The sequence below is a fragment of the Callionymus lyra genome, chromosome 1, assembly GCF_982586985.1.
Source record: "Callionymus lyra chromosome 1, fCalLyr1.hap1.1, whole genome shotgun sequence".
Lineage (NCBI taxonomy): Eukaryota > Metazoa > Chordata > Actinopteri > Syngnathiformes > Callionymidae > Callionymus > Callionymus lyra.
This window is the reverse complement of record NC_141818.1, coordinates 27,155,146-27,174,240: the sequence shown is the minus strand read 5'-3', so window position 1 is coordinate 27,174,240 and position 19,095 is coordinate 27,155,146. Positions and strand designations below refer to the sequence as shown.

The window sequence follows — 19,095 nt, the reverse complement described above, 5'->3', positions numbered from 1 at the left end:
AGCAACAGAAAGAAAAGACACTTTAGGGTAAGTCAAAATAATTCTGAAAAAAAAACAATCATGAACTGCTAATGTGAGGAAGCAGGTGGACTCATGACAGCAGTGACAGTTTGGCTTCCTGACATACAGGAACCTCTGATTTTGCGGAAGAGTTGTGATAAAGAGGAAGCTGAAGTAAGTGAGCACATTTGAAGAGACAAGTGAAGACGGCAGACATGTTTCTTCGTGGATTCTTAAAGCTTTTTATCATGTTTTCCTTTCCTGCCCTTTGGCGTGGAATTACAGCTCAAATTGACATTGCGTCTTATGAATCTGGAGAGGAGCCAACGCGTTTTCTTTCCGATTCTGAAGCAGATTTGATTCTGGAAAGTCGTGTGTTTGTGGCTTTTACTACAGAAGAACTATCTATTTCATATGAACTCACTAAGCCACCCAACAGAACTGAAACCATCCTCAAATGTTTTGATCCGCAGTCTTATCAATTCCATCAATCGAAAGTGAGTTCAACTGCTGCTATGCCAAAGAAATTTCCGGGGATCTTGAAGCTGAAAAAGCCAGTACACTCAGGAGAGTACTACTGCCAGCACCAGACAGCCAAAGCATACTGGTTCCTGAGACTTAAAGGTGAGAGCAGAGAAGAGATGACAACAGCCTGATAGTGAGACATTCATCTGCATAGTTCCTAATGGTTTAACCCTTGTTTTTATCTCAGGGTCAAGTTGACTCAAAGGCCAGACATTTTTTTTTATTGTTTTATCCATTGTGTTGCTTCCGGGTCAAGATGAACAACTTCCATAACTGCATATATATATTTATGAGACGATTTCTTGTCTGATGTTGCTCAGAAGGGTCATTAAAGAGAACCACCACTGGTTATTTCCTCCTCCTAAAAAGGCAACCAACAGCAGAAGTTCAAGTTTAAGTTCCTTGAACCACTGTGGTGTCAAGAGGCACCTTTCTTTACCCACCATTAAACACTGTGAAGTTCTATCATCAACATTTGTCTGATTGTTGGTCAAATCACACTAAAACTGAAAAACACTTTGTGAAAATGAGTAGAGTGGACAAACCTTCAGACTGGTGGGTCAAAACTGTCAAGCAGTGACGCACATGTAAAAAGAATCTTACTTTGAGAAAGTGAGGGAAAACTCAGGCTTTTCATTTTTACAAAACTGGTTAGGCCAGTTACACCAAGTCCATAACCATGGCAACATAGCATGTGCCTTCAACCAAACCTACGGGTAATCATATACTGCTCACCGAATGTGGTCACAATGCAGAGATGTGATGTTAAATCACAATTTGATTTAATCCAGACTATACACCCAAAATAATCTCAAAACTAATGTGATTTGTGTCCCTATCTATCTGTCACAAAAACAACATTTAAGAACACACCACTCAGGACAGCAAGGATTCTGACACTTGTAACTTTTGCTCGGCTCCGACAGACAGCGGCTACAAGGAAGTGGCACAGAAGGACTTCACTGAGTGCATTATTACCATTTTGGTAGTTTCCGTGTTGTTGGTCTTCAATGTCCTTGGCTCGTTGTATGTCTTCAGAGGACGTTGGGTAAGTTGTGACTTCTTCAAATAAATTTAAAAAGAAATCGCAAAGATGTACCAATTGATGGCATTGCATAAATAGGATACAGTTTTTGTTCCAGGTGTTACTAATACATCTGGGTTTAAGGATTATAACATCCTAGAGGTCGAATATGTTTAGATTAGATCTGTGATGTAAGTTGGTGCTAGACCATGCAAAGCTTTGTAGGTTAAAAGAAGGATTATTAATTGTAGGGGGAAGGAAAACACCTGTCTTTTAAATACAGAAAGAAATTCCTTACCTTTCAAACTAAATATTTAAATATAAAAAATGTATATATATATATATATATATATACTGTATATATTCAGAAAGAAAGCATGTTTGGATTAAGTAGACTTGAAGTGCTTCTATTGGAAATGTTGACTTGAAATCACATGATTATCTTCAAACATATCCCCTTGTCTGTATATCCTATGAGCAGAAACGTGCTAACAGGCCTGATCGACATGTTGTGGAAGAAAACAATGACGCTGTAGCTTCATCGTCCATCTATGCGGTGAGATATTTATGATCATCTTTTATGGTTTTCTGTTCACTTCTCTCATATTTAACCTGGCAAATTTATTCCTAGAGTCTAGATCCTTGCACCCAGTCTGTTTATGCTGTTCTTGACCCGATGGATGTCAAATCTGAGCCAGACCAGGAGCAAACTGCACCTAAATCCAAGAAGACCCCCAAAGCAGTAAGTGTCAGTGACAGTGAGATCGTCCCAGTGACAGTGGCAGGTATTGGCATGTCTCTGGCATATATGGCCCTCAGTGGCAATCTGTGTCTTGTCCCTGACGTCTCCTGGCACTTGTATAAGTGGCAAGTGCATAGTCAGTGAGCTATGCTGACTTTTACATAATTCAAGGTTTGTTTTAGCAAAAGATATGTTTATCTATCAGCGGTCCGTGTTCCAAAATTATTATTATTAGTATTTTCCTACATTGATCATGCTAAAACTTTACATTAGTTCACCCAGGATCAGAAGCCACTGAGAATAGTACAATATATAAACTAATTTACAGTCATATTTACTCTTTTGGACAATTTAAATATGTATTTATATAATATATTTGATATACTATGAATACACAGAGAACATAAAGAAAATAGGCCAGACAATACCTGCAACTGCCACTGGGAGGATCTGGATGCTGCTGGAAATTCATTCGCATCGACTCATTGATGGTTTTCTTTCTGTTTAATTTTCAGATGTCTCCAGATGCCCATGGGGAAGGTGACCTTGAATCTGTCTATGAGAATGTGAAAAAGTTTTCTTGAGTTTTCTTGTAATGTTGAACAAGTCTATAAACAAGTAAAAATATCGATTTAACAAAACACTTTAGCTTTCTTATTTGAAATGTATCCTTGCCTGGGATCTCTATGGTGGCCCAGGAATTCAAAACAAATGTACAAAATCTAAAAATAAATACCAAGAGGGTCAAGACCGCACCACAAAGGGACCCATGAGCTAAGGCCTCGCCTCTGTACCTCGACACCCAGGTAGGCCAACCCCAGGAAGACCTAAGCAACACACACAGATGAGGCCCAGCTGAAGACAGGTGAGGTGGTGAGCAGAGGAGGCACCTAGGCATCAAGAAGAGGGAGCCGGAAAGCCGACCTGCCAGCGAAGCAGCCAGAGGACAGAAGCATGCTCTTGTGCCAGCAGTAGACATTGTGAGGCGATAGTCTTTCATGGGTGATCCAAAGTTTCTGAATGCCCGCACATCACGACTCCACAACCCACCTATTGACCCACCCTGACCACCCAAGCCAGACCAAAGTCCCAGTCCCATGTCACACAGGGCACAGTCATAGATCAAGTACAGTCACACATAACAGATGAATTTCGTTAAATTTGAACCTTTAGTTGAAATATGAAAATTACAATTTCACGTCATACGTACAATTACTGAGAAAGCTTAATGAACTCGCCACCCAGCAGTGGGCAGTCCACTTCCTATAAAGGCGGGAAACACCCGCCGCACTTCCTCCTTTACAACTCAGCGAGAAAGCTCCTGACAGTGGAATGTAATGATGGGGATGAATATTGAAGTGAACAATGTGTGCACGAAGACTCCCTGAAGACGGGAGACACACGTCTGCCTCGTTTGCCTGGGCCCAAATCACACGTGATGATTATGTGGCCTTCCGAGCGCTTCCCACGGCTTTTGACAGTGACGGGAAGCGTTTGAGGCTTGTCGACCCACGCCGCCTCAGGTCATGGTTATGATCAAGACAGGTTAATGCCATGTTGTTTAAGAAAAACAAACAACATGGCAGTCCTGTGCGGTGCACTCGACAAGCTCACGTTCCAACGTGTTGGGCCCTGATGAGTCGAGCTGAGTCGTCCCTCGATCATGAACAGACCGCGACGAGGAGGACGACTGGCTCGCTGCATGGAGTCGACCATGAGGTGTGCGAGAGCGATCAGGTAAGTATCTCTTGCAGACACATGGCCCTCCAGCAGCACTCGACGGGTTCACCTGAGAGAGAGGTGTTAGTGTGCATGTGTTTCCGCCTGTGAGTGTGACGTAGTCACAAGCGTCATTAGAAACTTTCGCCGCTAATGCTAAGCTAACATGCTAATGCTAAGCTAACATGCTCCGCCGTTCATAGACGGCGAGTTTCCTCTCAGAACAAAGTTCGGAGGAGGTTTTAAACCCCTTCGTCCGGGTCATGCCGAGACTGTAATAACGGAGTCTGTCCACACGAATGAAGGACAGACTCAACCATGTGTTTGTTTCCAGACAAGCAAATGTCCACGAGACTGGCTAGATCAGCTGTGTTTACTTCACTTCCGTGTTGACATGCGCTGACGGGGTTTGACCGCCGATGAGCGTTGTCAAAAAATCCCGGCGCCATGGATGACGTAACGTTTGGCTGAGAAGCGCCATGGATGACGTCACGTTTGGCGGAGAAACGCCATGGAACAAACGCACAATGGAGAGGAATGGCCCGGCAGGAGGCGGCGCAGCAGGAGTCGCAGCTCCGCCATCACCTGCATGGGCGTGATGACAAGGCGCGACATGGATACGGCGCTCGGAGACGGAGATCCCGTTCTTCTGCCTCATTATCTGGTGCTGGGGGGGAAGCGTCACCAGAGACCAGCCACCCCAGCAGCACCAACAACATCGGCAACAGCGTCGGCGGGTGACGAGTGAGCGTCACCAAGATCCGCAGCGTGAGCCGGGGGGCAGCAGCCGCAGCGGAGTCGTCGGCCGAGGGCTCCTCCCCCCTATTCATTCAAGGGCATGTGTCGGAAATAAAACAAGAGAACGTATGACGTTTCTGTGGTTCGTTCTGAGAGAGATGTTAGTAGTGTGCATGTGTTTCTGCCTGTGAGTGTGACGTATTCACAAGCGTCATTAGAAACTTTCGCCGCTAATGCTAAGCTAACACGCTCTGCCGTTCTCGTGAGTTTCCTCTCAGAACACAGTTCGAAGGAGGTTTTAAACCCCTCCCCTTCGGGTCATGCCGAGACTGTAATAACGGAGTCTGTCCACACGAATGAGGGGCAGACTCAACCACATGTGTTTTATTTACAGAAGTGCAGAGGTCCGCGAGACCTGCTGAGTCAGCTGTGTTTACTTCCGCGTCGACCAGCGCTCGTGCCCGACAGAGCTTGACAGCTGAGGTGAGTGGAACTGGTCCGGACATGTCTGTTGACCGGAGGTTGTTCCTTCCCCCACAGCGCTGTCAACAAGCACTGGCACCGTGGAGGACGTCACGTATCGCGGCGGAAAAGAGAAAATGCCATGGAACTGACGCAACATGGTGCTTTTACGCGCAAGTTTTCTCGCCGTTCTGAGACCAGGCAAGGGCAAGGAGCTTTCGCCCCTTCCGATCAACTGGAGAGGTGCGTGGCGGTCGGATCTCACAAGTGATGAGCAGGTCAGGACCGCCAGCGGAGCTTGAGAATGTACTGGACTTGGTGAGTGATGCGGTGGCGACGCGCGCGCGACCTATTCTGAACTCACAGCAGCTCCGGTTTAATTCTCCAGCACATTCCTCCACATCGCGGGTTTTGTCAGCTCCGGTGACACTAAGAAGTGCTCAGGGAGCTGGGAAGACTTCCGGGGGGGAAAGGGAACACGCACGACACGCATCTGAGGTTTCTCACGCGCCCTTGCGCGTTTCTCCCACAGAGCCGGATTTTATGTATGAGAGTGGGGGTTCTAGTGAATCCAACTCGAGTGCATGCTCTGTTGATTCAAGAGATAGAGACGCGGCTTGTGTGATGCCCTTTCATCTACGGCCCGCTCTTGGACGTTCACGGGGCGGGCCGAAGGACAACCCAAAGTTCGCCAGGGCTGTGGTTCTGACAGAACATTATTCGGCTTGGAGTCGCCTGGTTTTACTTCATTCCAAATGGCTGGGGGGAGTAAACAGACGGGGCTATGCGCTCCAATTTGCCCGTCAACCCCCGCATTTTTCAGGGATTCTCTGGACTCGTGTGGCGGAGCAGGAGAAATTATCCTGTTTGAGAAACGAGGTGTCTACTCTGCTGCAGAAGGAGGTCATAAAACTGGTTCCTGCAGCCGAGATGATGACAGGGTTTTACTCTGGGGGTTCGAGGCCCATTCTGGACCTCAGCTATTTGAACAAATTCATAGCTACCCGCCCGTTTCGCATGTTGACGGTCAAGAATCTGCTCTCAGGTGTAAGTCCAGGAGATTGGATGACATCTATCGACCTGACCGACGCGTACTTTCCCATACCGATAGTCAAGAGACATCGAAAGTACTTGCGTTTCGCCCTCGAGGATCGTGTGTTTCAATACACTCGACTTCCGTTCGGCTACTCTCTGGCACCCAGGACCTTCACCAAGTGTGTGGAGGCGGCACTGGAGCCACTAAGAGTGAGTGGGGTAAGGATCTTGACCTATCTGGACGACTGGTTGATCCTTGCCAGGTCAGAGGCAGAAAGTTACGCTCACACACAGAAGGTGTTGAGCCATATTGCCACCCTGGGGTTCACGGTGAACCTCAGCAAGAGCGCTCTGACTCCAGTTCAACAGTTAGTTTACCTGGGGGTACTGTTGAACTCGGAGGAGGGATACGCGCGCCTCCCGGACGTGCGTATCCAGCCCATTCTCCGACTGACAACACAGTTGCTGGTTGTCGTCTCAAGCTAGACCTCAAGCGGGAACGAGGTCGGAAAGTGCGCCTTCCCGCTCGGGTTTTGCAGGACATCCAGTTTTGGAACTCTCTAGCCAACCTCAGACGGAGAGTTCCATTGGGTTGCGTCCTTCTTACACTCAGGTGTCAGACGCTTCTCTGACAGGTTGGGGAGGCACCTCGGGTCAGGCCTACGCCAGCGGGTAGACCAGTGTACAGTCACACAACCTGGCTAGAGCTAAAGGCAATTACAACGTCCTGCTTCACCTCTCTCCCCAACTGTCACGGTCCAACGTCCTAGTGCTATCCGACAGCTCCACCGCCGTGGTGTACATTAATCGCCAAGGTGGAGCCAGATCCCCAGCCCTTCTGAGTGTGGCAAAGAAGTTGGCTGTGGGCAGACCGCTAGCTTTCTCTCAGAGCTCAGCATGTACGGGCGAGCTGAACGCAGTAGTGGACAGACTGTCGGGTGGGGGCCGTTCACGACGAATGGGGTCTGTCCGAGGCAGTGGAGAGCCGAGATATGCTCTTGGTTCGGGGACCCGTGGGCCATCACTTAGGCCCCCGCTGCCCTGGGCCGGCCTCTCAAAGTGTGGCTCCTGCACGGGACGAGCTGAGAGGGACTTGGACCCGTCGACACGCAGGCTTATGCCTCTAAGTGGGGGATTTTCTCCCGCTGGTGTGCAGACAGGTCCTTGGACCCCAGCTCCTGTTTGGTCTCTGCTGTCCTGTCTTTCCTGCAACTTTTGCTGGATAGCGGACGGACTTGGCGTCACTGAGAATGTTCGCATCAGCCATAGCTACGAGGCATGTCGGGTTGAGGGTGCTTCGGCTCGCGCCCACCCTCTGGTGGCGTGTTTTTTTCTTACGAGGTGCCTGCAGGCTTCGACCTCCTGCAAGGCCTTCCAGCCCTCAGTGGGATCTCCAGTTTGTACTGGACTCTCTCACAGGCCCGACCTTCGAACCTCTTGACCAAGTCCCACTGGATATCTTGTCTTCAAGGTATCGCTCCTTGCCATCCCTTGGGCCCCCGCTGCCCTGGGCCGGCCTCTCAAGCGTGGCTCCTGCACGGGACGAGCTGAGCAGGACTTTGGACCCGGGCGTTCTCCAGCGCAGGCTTTATGCCTCGAAGTGGGGGATTTTATCCCGCTGGTGTGCAGACCGGTCCTTCGACCCCAGCTCCTGTTTGGTCTCTGCTGTCCTGTCTTCCTGCAACTTTTGCTGGATAGCAGACGGACTTGGCAACACTGAGAGTGTTCGCATCAGTCATAGCAACGAGGCATGTCGGGTTGAGGGTGCTTCGGCTCGCGCCCACCCTCTGGTGGCGCCTTTTTCTTACGGGGTGCCTGCAGGCTTCGACTTCCTGCAAGGCCTTCCAGCCCTCAGTGGGATCTCCAGTTTGCAATGGACTCTCTCACAGGCCCGACCTTCGAGCCTCTTGACCAAGTCCCACTGGACATCTTGTCTTCAAGGTATCGCTCCTTCTGACACTAACAACCACGCAGAGAGCGAGTGAGCTTGTGCTCTCTCCACTAGCCCTGAGTCTTTCTTGGCGTCGAGGAGTCTTCGGTGTCATTGCTGCGGGTGGCTGTGTTAGGCGCTCTGATGCCCTATTCATCTGCCGCAGTAGATGCCGACGGGGTGAGGCGATCTCCTCCCAGAGGTTTCTCATTGGGTGAGATCGGCCATTATCCGGGGCTACCAAGCAGCGGGTGGATCTGCTCCTAGCGGACTGAGGGCACATTCCACCCGTGGTGTGACAGCCTCAGTGGCTCTTCACTGGGTGTGGCAGCAGAGGTCATCTGCTCAGCTGCTTCTTGGGCGTCCACGTCAACCTTGCTAACGCCTAATCTCCTCGACGTGACGCCGGGATCAATAGCTCATACGGTTTTGAGCGCTGCCGTGCCCCCCTCGAGGCCCACGGCCCCAGTAGACTTGGATCCTGGGCTGGCAGGGCCCTAGCGATGCTGCTTCAGGAGCGGCGTCCAGCTGGGGGTACATTTATCCCGTCAGGCTTCGCCTTGGGTCTAAACCAATAGCGAAGCCGTTAGAGGGTGGAGCACCAATGAAGTAGAACCCCTGAGTTATCTATCATAACCTCAGGTTCTATGAATTGGTGCGAAGCCCTCTAACATCGTCGCCCAGCGGCCGCCCTTCTCGCTGAGTTTTCAGTTGGAGGAAGTGCGGCGGGTGTTTCCCGCCTTTATAGGAAGTGGACTGCCCCCTGCTGGGTGGCGAGCTTTCTCAGAGACGAGGCGGTGCCTCGGGGTAAACCAATAGCGAAGCTGTTAGGGGGGCTTTGCACCAATTCATAGAACCTGAGGTTATGATAGATAACTCAGGGGTTATGGTTGGTCTTCTAGCCTGTTTTAGTCTTTCTCAATCAACTTGTTTGCCTGCCTGCCCACATAGTAATTCCGACCTCTCCTCACAGGATAACCGAATAGACTATCCAACCTCGACCACCAGAACTCCGGCCCCGGGCCACCACCACCTGCGCACCGGCCCTGTCTCCCTCCACCAGCACTTCGGCATTTCCTGCGTCCTCCGGACCTCACCCCCCTCAAGCAAGACACTGACCCTTGATTGAAGAGTTTATTTTGAGCACAAGTCCGCATTTGAGTCCTCTGCATTTCGGCCCACGTCACGCGCACGTTTGAATGAATCCACCTCTCAACAACTACTTTAAGGTTATTCATACACATCAGGGATCTGACCGTGTACTGTTATAGGTCAATAAGACGTTTAGATCATCATCAAATGAACACAACATTAGTCCATTATATCAAAATATCACTCCGACTACAGTCTGTGTGGTTTCCATGGCCACAACATACGCTCTGCATCGCCCCCCCCCCCCCCCCACACACACACAGACTATGCGCTTCAGCAAGCAAACAGACACGCTTTGAAGCGGCACACACGAGCGCCACTATTGATCTCATAAAGCACAAACATTATTTAGAAAAAAATGCATTTACTCACGTAGTTCATGAAGGAAATAAATAATTTGAAACTCATGAAAGACTCGTCTTTAGTTAGCATAACTTTCTTAACAACGTCCTGCTTTTCTTGAAATATCCTTCTTAAAAAATTGCTTTGCAAGTATATCTGCGACCAGAAGCTCTTCAGCCATTGTGTGTTGAAAAACAAACAGTTAAATTAACTCAAATAATAGTTTCAGCTCCACGTGACGAGTCTCAGTGCTATCCAATCAGAGGACATGAACTTGTCACGTGTTCAGTGCGTTCAGCATCATGGAAGCTGTGAGAAGGGTAGCTTTGAAAGCGCTGACATTTTGTTGCCAACTCGAATCTGATTGGTTAACACAATCCTTTGGCTGCCGTTGATTTCAACGGACAAGAGCCACTTCTGAAACGACTGAAGGCCTCGGCTAGATTTCTTCTGGCAACACATGACAGCTCAAATATGATTGGATGAATCACATTAACGTACAATCCTGGAAACAGTGCAAGCAAGAGGAAAGAAATTAAATGAAGAGAAAAGACTATGAGAAATAATTGAATACATATTTATGTAACATTAAATGAAATTATTTATTTATTTTATTTATTTTTAAATTAAAATGTTTTAATTATTTTCTGATCATGTTTAGGCCAGCAGAGAAGGCCACTGAGTGAAACTAATATAAATAGCGAATAATTCTCCTAGGTTTATTTTAGTCCCGCCTCAATTCTCTCCTGGCAAATACAATCACTGGCCCCGTAGCTCGCGCACCAATCACATGCCGTCTTACCCGACTGACTTCCGGGTAGAGCAGTTTGTTGTTTAGCTTGTCATCGTCATGGCTGCTGAAGGAGATTTCCTGGCCAGATACCGCGCCGTGTCCAATAAACTGAAAAAGTAAGCGTGTTCGTTTTTTTATTTTGACATTTTGGCAATATTATACAATTTCAGCTCGAATAAAGCCTACCTACAGCAACGTTGCTGCCATATGTTAATGAATAGTAATGTTTGCTAACGCTACATCCGCTAGCTGCTGTTTTGGCTAGTGTTGATGTGAGATGATGACGAGTCTCAGCAGATGTCATTTGATGGAACATGATGCTGGTGCTCAGAGCTTTATCGTACTGTTTAATGGTATGTTATGGTGTGTTGACAGGCGTTTTCTACGCAAGCCAAATGTAGCAGAAGCTAGTGAACAATTCGGTAAGTGCGTCGTCGGCATGACAACACAGAAGCTCGCTCCTCTTTAAACCTGCTTCTTCTGGATGTCTCAGGAAAATTGGCCAAGGAGTTGAAGCAACAAGACTGTCTACAGTATGCTGCCTTCTGTAACCTGGCCATGGCTCGGTAAGATAAACCAATGTGTTATATTCCTTTTTATTGTATCTACTATCACAATGTATTTTATTCACGTTTCACTGTTGCTATTATTAATCATGCCAGTAACATGGATGACACATATCAAGCCGCACACTGTTCAATGAAAGGGCAATTCATGTCAAACTCCAGCTTTCCAGACTTCTGGGATTGATGATGCGCAGTGACAGACATTGATGCTTGGCCAATCACAGCAAGTTAACAATTTATCACCATCACATTTTCTAATGTAAATAAACAATAAAAGAGAGTTTTGCACAGACATGATCTGATGAGTACAATAGATGAGTCCAAGATTTATTTAAGAGACACTCAAATCTACACATTATTTGCTCTTTAAACTATTAAATTCTCATTTGTCCCAGTCAAAGGCATCTCTATTGAATCGGGTGAACAGAACTTGTTTTGTTTCTGTAAAGACGTCTCCCTCCTTATCCAATGGCTTCATCAGTTCGAGAGACTAGCAGGCAAGTCTGACTAGCCCACAGACACAGACAAAAACCAAGTCCAGCTGACCTGATTCAATTGCCTAGAGAGTAATCCGATATAGTTCCTTGTTTAGATTAGACATTTTACATTATGAATGATCCTAAATCAATCCCAAAAATGTGATATTGTTTACCTTCAAAGTGATAAGTTTAATAAAAGACTAGCAAACAAGTATTTTTGTTGTTTTTGACATGTGAATAAAGAACCATGTCACTGTGTTTTTTACTCTTAACACATTACGCTTTAAGAACTTTGGAAAGCCTCTCTGACAATAAAAACAAACTTAATATTCAATTTTCACTACTGACACAAATTAGTGCGAACTAAACAAGTACATTTCAACAAGGATGTGAAACAATCGGGGAACAATGAGCATGCTACCGAAGTCGAAAATTATAACAAATACACAAAATAATACAATTTCTGTAGTTATTGCCACTCCTTCTGCATTTAACAGCTGGTATTTGACTTCATCGTAACAATGTTTTGTACTTTATATTAACTGCAGTTTGTCCTGATGAACAGACTTATGTTTGTTTTTCCCTTTTCTTATGTAAGATTATGTACATCATACAAATTGTATCATTATTATTTTTATTATCATTTCAACAAATCAGAAAACTTAATAATTGGACATTCAAAATGAAATGATTTGCTATTAAACTTAACCCATTTTATAACAATGTGCAGGTCTATAACTGACTGACTTGCTGAAAAATATAAAATATTTTCTATGTAGTAGAAAGAAATTATAGTTCAGTCTCTCTTTTTTTTAGGTCTGCACAAATTCTAAATAACATTTTTGAACAAACTAAAGTAAAATTCGATACCGTTGTTTTACGTGTTACTGTTGCTTTAAGAATGAGACGGAGGAGGGAGCAAGGAGATAGAGTTATGCGCTGATGATCGTGAAGAACTGATGTTGATCTTAAGAAAGAGAATAAGCAGAGCTTCCAGCTGTATATACTTTGTAAACGTGCCATAGACCGATTCGTGGTACATTTAGATCGGTCCAGGGGCTTGTGTATCGGTGCACTCACATCTTTTAAATCAAAACTGATTTCCAATTCATATCGGTAATTTGTTACATCCCTAAATCTTCCCATTTAAGAAACTATATATATGCAGTTGGCAAATGGATTTCCTATAATCTGATGTGGTTCTCTTCTGCAGATGTGAGCAGACTCTGTTCAATGCTCCAGGAGAAGCCTTGGCTTTGACCGATGCTGCCCGCCTCTTTCTTTCATCTGAGCAGGAGAACTGGGCATTGCAGGCTCCAGGTTTTGATGAGCATCTTCAGGCGGCGCTCAACTGCTACAGCTTTGCCTTTAAGGTGCAGAAAGATTGGTTGGAATGTAATTCCCCAAACGAATCTCATGATTTGTCCCATAGGTGTACATAGAGATGAACCAGCCTGTGATGGCAGCCAGTCTGTGTCTAGAACTAGGAAACGCACTGAAGGTAAAATGTTAATTGATTTAAATTTGTTGTGGTATTTCTGATGCTGCTGTTGACCTGGTTCGAGCAGGAGATGAATAGACCTGGTGAAGCAATAGTTCATTTCCAGAGAGCTTCAGAGTTGCAGTCTCAGACACCAATTGAAGCCCTGATGTCGTTGGGAGAAATGGCAACATGTAAAATTCTCACACGTAAGTCCCTGTTGGCTTTATACAAGACTTACAGATTGTCACTCGTTGAGCTAATTTATGTCTTTGTGTGCAGGCGACTATGACGGTGCATTGTCTGTGTTTACAGACATGCAGGTCATGTGTCAGGAGAAAGGACTGCTGCTGCCAGGCACCAGCACTCCAGTTGGTGCGACACTTTTGTCTAAACATCTGTAAAAGCTTTTGTCGTGCCACTTAATCCCCTTTTTCTATTGTGGCCTTCCAGGTGCATTTCTTGACATGGTCGGAAAAAGTGAGATCTCCAGAGTTTTACTTCTGATGCTCCTTGAGGTTAAGTGTTTTTTTAACTATGTTTTTTGTATTTTGATTGTTTAAAAGCACACATCTGACCCACTATGGAATTGAAAAATGTTTTTTTTATTTTTATTTACAATAGTTAAGTTAAAGTTTATTTGCATTCTTCCGTTATACTGATGGTATGTAAGTTGGAATACATTCTGACAATGTAAATATGTCAACCGCAGCCTCCCCCACAGAAGCTTTTACCTGAACACGCACAAACACTGGAGAGATACGCATGGGAGTCTTTTGACACCCACAGCCAGGGTTGGTACTTCAACACTTGACTCTGAACCATACATGTGCTTTGAAGGAATAAGAGTGGTTTCCTTGAATGTAACTTTGCTTTCCATCAGTGTCCTTCCTGCCTGAAAATGTCTTCCTGCTCCTTCAGTCAGTCGTGGTGAGTGGGATCTTGTACCTGCGCAAACTTTCTTCAGAGATCAGATGATTTACTTGAAGCCATTTTCAACTTTTCCCGTCAAGATTGTTTCCTTTGTTTTGACAAAAGTTGAGGAAATGCTTTTTGGATCCGTGGCAGCCATGAAGCATTTCTTCACGTAAACCTGCTGTGCGCTATTATTCAAGAGTGTTACAGTAGATCTGTTTTGCAGATGGCGTGTCAGGAGAAGGACACAGAGTCCCTTAAGTCTCTGCAGACTGAACTGTGGTGAGCTTTTGTTTTCTTTTAATTTTAATTTCTCTAATGTTGATTCAGTCTTTATTAACCCTCACCATCGAATACTATTCACACTATTATCTTTTGCTACTCAGGCCATTTCTGACAGCTGAGCAGAACCACCTGCTTCACCTGGTGGTTCAGGAGCGCATCACACCATCTGGACAAGGCATTTAGACAACTGTTGTTTTGTTCTTCCTTTATGAACTTATCCCTGGAACTTGGTCTGTTTTAGGACTTATTTACTTTCCAAATGTCAGCACTAATGTTTACATAGCACCAATACAACATTAAAGTGAGAGTTCACCCAAAATTCGAATTTCACTCAATTTCTACTCACTCTCATGTCAACGAAGGATTGTTTTTTTTTTTCAGATTTGTCTGGGGTTTTTTTTGGAGTTACAGGCAAAAATGTACATCCATTTTAATGAAGCAACTGGCTCAGTTGTCGTCACTTCCTTTCGCAACTGAAGCCTCAAAGTGAGGAATTTTCGGAAAAAAATTAAATAATTCTGTGTATTTTAAGTTTGTTTGAAGTGGAAGTTATCTCTCATGGTGCCAGAAGTCTAGCCTTCCGCGTGCGTGAGATTTACCATAGGCTGATTGCCTACCAGCTCCTGCTAAGACTTAACTATTTTCGTAACAAGTTATAATGTCGCTGCTTCAATACGAGATGAACATTGCAAACGAGCAGTACAGTGGTATTTCGATGGTTTTAAGTGTGTTTTGTGGAGGAAGACTATGACATATTATAGTTTAAGGAAGGTCATTTTCTACTGAAGATGAGGAGAGTGGTACTTCTCTGGCATGGTATGTTTAAAATGGTTTGCCGACCAGGAAAGTGCCAAGATGCATGAGCAAGGTGTCCATTTGGATTAGAGCAACAAAATAATCATCATCAGAAAAAAGGTTATTTGATTCAAATGCATGTTTTAAACGCCTCTACTTATGTGCGTCTACTTAGATGACTTTGCTCCTTATCTTCACCGGTGTGGAACTCTGTTCTCAATAAAAGAAGTCATTTTGTTTTGGATTTATTAAATCAGTAATATGGCTTCAATCCCAGATAATTGTACAAAACTAGTAAATGTTTGGATGAAAGTCCTCCACCTCAGGTTCACTATGGATTCACACATTGTCTGAACTTAGTTATAGCAGCCGACTACACACGTTATAAAGATCATGTAGGAGAAACAACAAACTATACTGTGTTGTAAAAAAAAAAAGATAGACAAGAGAATAGTTGACAACTGTTCAGGAACACCCTTCAACAGCCTTCACACTTTCTACTCAAAAAATAGCAAGACAAACATTTCTCCAGTAAACACAATTCTAGCTACACAAAAGGAATGAGCGAATGTCTTCAAAAATAGATGAATAAAAGTTACAAACCCCCATCTAGTCCACTTCATAGAACCTTACGCTTTCTAACACACATGGCTCTTGTTGGCATTCGATTCAATTAACAAATCCAAATTTTCTACACTCTAATGCCCCACTTTTGTGCCCCACACAAAACCCGACTGTCCTCCTGGCCTATTCGCTCTTCTTCCTCAGGACGAGGTAGGTAATGGCTAAGATGAAGGTGAAGACAAAAGAGATCCACGCCAGGACGAAGGAATGTCCGTATCCTCCCTGCTCGTTGAGGTGAAACTGGGCCGTGTAGATGGAGGCTGCGATCATTATACACAGACCTGCGGGCGACACCAACAGATGAATGCTCAACAACAGCATCACAGGATTGTGAATGTTTTTGCTATTGATAAACTTGTTCAAAGGAAAAGAAAAGCTTTTTTAAACTTTATATTTAGTGTGGTAACAATATGGTGGTTTCCTGAAGCCAAACTAGTGGAACAAGCTCCGTATTGACTCTCGGAAGCTATGTCAACCAATTCAGTCAAACCAGATTTCGCATTTCTCTTTAGTGTAGTAACTTGCATTCTTGTACGAGTTGAACATAGATGCTGTACTCACAGGCGATGAGTTGTAAGATGCCGGTGAACGTGAAGCGCTGGCCTTTTGGGAGTGTGAAGAGCTGAGCCACAAACACAAACAAGGCCAGGATGGCAAAAATGCAGGCCAGAACGGAAGTGGCCTGAACTGCCTGCAGGTAATCTGCAAAAGAGGAAGAAAGATATAAAAGGTGTTTATCATGGATGAGTTCGTTTGAATCATTGTGTAATCCACAACATGTACAACAGTTTCTTCATGCAGGAGACATATATTCTAAACTTTATTTTCAGCCACTTCAATAGAGTTTGTTGTCATAAACACAACATTTAGATACAGATGTGAATGGATCCATTAGTCAGTTTCATTTTCCAGATGTTTTCCATTTTGTCAAATGTATTATTAGTTATATATCTTTTTTTTTTTTTTTTAAACAACATTTATTCATTGAATGAATAAGTAGCTAAACTTTGGCGTTTGACAAGAACTTGCTGAGGCATTAACAAGCTTGTTTGAATTTTGACTCTTATAATGTTGTGTGTCTTTCATAAAAACTAGGTAGCAAAACTGCTTCAGATCGTGACAAAAATGGGCCACAGGCCTAACCTAAGGCAACAAAACTTATTTGCTCTCGTTTTCAAGTGTCTGTCAAATATCAAATTACAACTAGTCGAGACCTCAGTTACACCGTCAGCAGTGGTGTAGCTGTTTGTTTTTTTAATGTTACACTTTAAATTGTTTTCATTGTAACTACCAAAGAGAAAAAATGAATGACATGGAATTGTGTGGCAACTTGCATGCTTGAGACCTTGGCTTCTGCAAAGCCTCTGTAGGACTGACATGGATCCCAAATCTTATTTAATAGATGATCAATCTGATCGATTACCTTCTGGGAAGTTCTTCAGGTTGGTGTAGTGCCAGGCTGCGTTTGTCAGCTCCCACCTGCCCCACACGTCCGTGGACACGGTGTCAGTGATCCACCAGGCCTGGACACGTCAAAAGAAACATGAAAACGTCTTCATTCCCAGGCATGGGTCGGTGTTTCTCCTTCTGGTGTGTGTGTTTGCTGCAAACGAGCGCTTACATTGTCTATGGTGGCCACCAGCAGCAGGATGATGGAGGTGATGTGCAGCAGAACTATTCCAGCCAGGATCAACATCGTGCACCTCTGAGAGTAGATAAGGCGAGGAAAAGGAAGGATGTCAATATTTTTTTTCCCACATTTGTTTTCATTCAACAGCCTTGGTTTTTGAGGAACTCGCGCACGCGCGCACACACAGACGCGCGCGCCTAAACACAAGTTCATTAGTTTTTACCTCGCTGTTCACGTAAAAGCCTGTTTTATAGGTGGAAACTGGAGAAGAGAAGCAACTTCAACACGTAGCGTCGTCGCCTTCAAACGATGAACGTCTAGAGAAACGTGTTGTTGAGACACACATATTATTCCCAAATGGGATTCGCTCCGTTACCGTAACACAGGCCTCCAAAAAAAAAGCGTCGACTCGGAAAAAGAGCGCCATATCGCGACATATGTTTGTAATAACAGAAACATGTTCGCCGTTTCGCATCAAAACACATCGTCTGAGGTCCGAGATCAAAGTTTACAGCGCGGCTTTTCATCAGGTTTGTGCAAAGTTTTGGCGATGACTTGAGAACTTCCAAACTATTTTTCTTTCTTACAAGTAAAAGTGCACACATGAGTTTGAGAGTGAAGAAGCTTATTCCATCAAATAAAGAACTTAATAACAAATAAAAGTTACCTGAATGCTTTGACGCGCAGCCCGGGAGTTATTTGGGAAATGTGAAACGCAGAAGACCCACCCAGCTCTGAATTCACTGCACACACACACACACACACACACACACACACACACACACACACACACACACACACACACACACACACACACACACACACACACACACACACACACACACACACACACACACACACACACACACACACACACACACACTCACACTCACACACACTCACACACACACACACACTTTCTGTTTTCCCTCTCCTTCCCTTCACATAGCCCCACCCAGAGAAGTTTAAAAATGTTCCCCTCAATGAAAACGACTACTGGTTTCCTCCTGGAAAAAAAAACGTGACGTCTCCATCCCCCTCCCCAACTGCTTTCTTTCTGCAGCAGTCAGACCATCAGGAGTCAATCTGCCTCTTCTAAACTGTGTCAGACATTGTGGTGGCTGAAGTGAGTTCAAGGTCTACTGGGTTCATCATCATTATAGGCCGTCCACAGCCTTATTCACAGATTAAGTGATGGATGTCAGGAGTCCTGATGGGCCGTACTCGAATTTCTTACAGCGAAGAAAAGGTCAGAAAGGAATCCCGAGCTGAAAAAGAATGCAGTGAGACCAGGAGGACTAGTTGAAAAAAGATCCCGATCTCTGTTACATTGCACACCTACTGAACCATTACATGTGTGACAATAACCCCATCCTTCAACATGTTGACAACATACATGTTAGTGCCAATGCAACACGTCCGACTTGGGTGTGAGGACGTGTTGGCCAGTCTCAAGCAACAGATTACATTAAGTCGAGATATTTAGTTTAGTTCAACTAACTTTGCAAGGTCATTGAATGTTGATATTGTGAAAACTAAAAGCCTACAATCCCTCCCCTGTAATGCAGTTTAGTAGATTTGCAAAGACTGTGTATGTCCAGACAAAGTAGGTAATATACAAACAGCAAAAAGGTTAAAAACAGAAGACTGTTTTATACCCAAATGGAAATAAGAACTTGGATAAATATTTGAATTTACTTGTGTTGATCTTTTTTTTAACCTTTTTTAGGTTATTGTTGTTGTGCAAACATTGACCACATGAATCATTCTGAGTGGTGAAGAAAAGTGAGACTTATCTTTTAACGGTTTATCTAACGTTTCATCTGTGCCATCCTGGCTCCAGTCCAACATACCTAGCT

The 19,095-nt window shown here is 44.8% G+C and overlaps 3 protein-coding genes across 3 annotated transcripts; 2 read left to right on the top strand and 1 right to left on the bottom strand.

Annotated features, from left to right (window-relative positions):
* Positions 1 to 193: 193 nt before the first annotated feature.
* nfam1 (NFAT activating protein with ITAM motif 1) lies at positions 194 to 2,926 on the top strand. The gene is made up of 5 exons (XM_087812476.1): positions 194 to 624; positions 1,452 to 1,573; positions 2,031 to 2,105; positions 2,181 to 2,291; positions 2,807 to 2,926. The coding sequence occupies exons 1-5, from the start codon at positions 216 to 218 to the stop codon at positions 2,873 to 2,875; spliced, it is 786 nt and encodes a 261-aa protein (XP_087668602.1). The 5' UTR covers positions 194 to 215; the 3' UTR covers positions 2,876 to 2,926.
* A 7,563-nt stretch (positions 2,927 to 10,489) lies between these two features.
* f8a (coagulation factor VIII associated) lies at positions 10,490 to 15,168 on the top strand. Its single transcript, XM_087798725.1, has 12 exons — positions 10,490 to 10,578; positions 10,838 to 10,884; positions 10,956 to 11,028; positions 12,721 to 12,880; positions 12,940 to 13,008; positions 13,076 to 13,196; positions 13,270 to 13,362; positions 13,441 to 13,505; positions 13,700 to 13,781; positions 13,871 to 13,917; positions 14,129 to 14,184; positions 14,289 to 15,168. Exons 1-12 carry the CDS (start codon positions 10,520 to 10,522, stop codon positions 14,368 to 14,370), a joined length of 954 nt encoding a protein of 317 aa, XP_087654851.1. The 5' UTR covers positions 10,490 to 10,519; the 3' UTR covers positions 14,371 to 15,168.
* A 46-nt stretch (positions 15,169 to 15,214) lies between these two features.
* emp1a (epithelial membrane protein 1a) lies at positions 15,215 to 18,120 on the bottom strand. The gene is made up of 5 exons (XM_087798737.1): positions 17,904 to 18,120; positions 17,228 to 17,311; positions 17,030 to 17,129; positions 16,168 to 16,308; positions 15,215 to 15,887 (listed from the first exon to the last, which is right to left on the bottom strand). The coding sequence occupies exons 2-5, from the start codon at positions 17,300 to 17,302 to the stop codon at positions 15,730 to 15,732; spliced, it is 474 nt and encodes a 157-aa protein (XP_087654863.1). The 5' UTR covers positions 17,303 to 17,311; positions 17,904 to 18,120; the 3' UTR covers positions 15,215 to 15,729.
* Between the last annotated feature and the right edge of the window lie 975 nt (positions 18,121 to 19,095).

Coding starts and splice junctions, on each gene's coding strand:
- f8a (XM_087798725.1), top strand. CDS start 10,520: ATGGCTGCTGAAGGAGATTTCCTGGCCAGATACCGCGCCGTGTCCAAT. Junction 10,579..10,837: donor GTGTCCAATAAACTGAAAAA/GTAAGCGTGTTC, acceptor GTGTGTTGACAG/GCGTTTTCTACGCAAGCCAA. Junction 13,918..14,128: donor TGCTCCTTCAGTCAGTCGTG/GTGAGTGGGATC, acceptor TCTGTTTTGCAG/ATGGCGTGTCAGGAGAAGGA.
- emp1a (XM_087798737.1), bottom strand. CDS start 17,302: ATGTTGATCCTGGCTGGAATAGTTCTGCTGCACATCACCTCCATCATC. Junction 17,130..17,227: donor TGGTGGCCACCATAGACAAT/GTAAGCGCTCGT, acceptor TGACGTGTCCAG/GCCTGGTGGATCACTGACAC. Junction 16,309..17,029: donor CCTGAAGAACTTCCCAGAAG/GTAATCGATCAG, acceptor CCTCTTTTGCAG/ATTACCTGCAGGCAGTTCAG.
- nfam1 (XM_087812476.1), top strand. CDS start 216: ATGTTTCTTCGTGGATTCTTAAAGCTTTTTATCATGTTTTCCTTTCCT. Junction 1,574..2,030: donor ATGTCTTCAGAGGACGTTGG/GTAAGTTGTGAC, acceptor TCCTATGAGCAG/AAACGTGCTAACAGGCCTGA. Junction 2,292..2,806: donor CCAAGAAGACCCCCAAAGCA/GTAAGTGTCAGT, acceptor TTTAATTTTCAG/ATGTCTCCAGATGCCCATGG.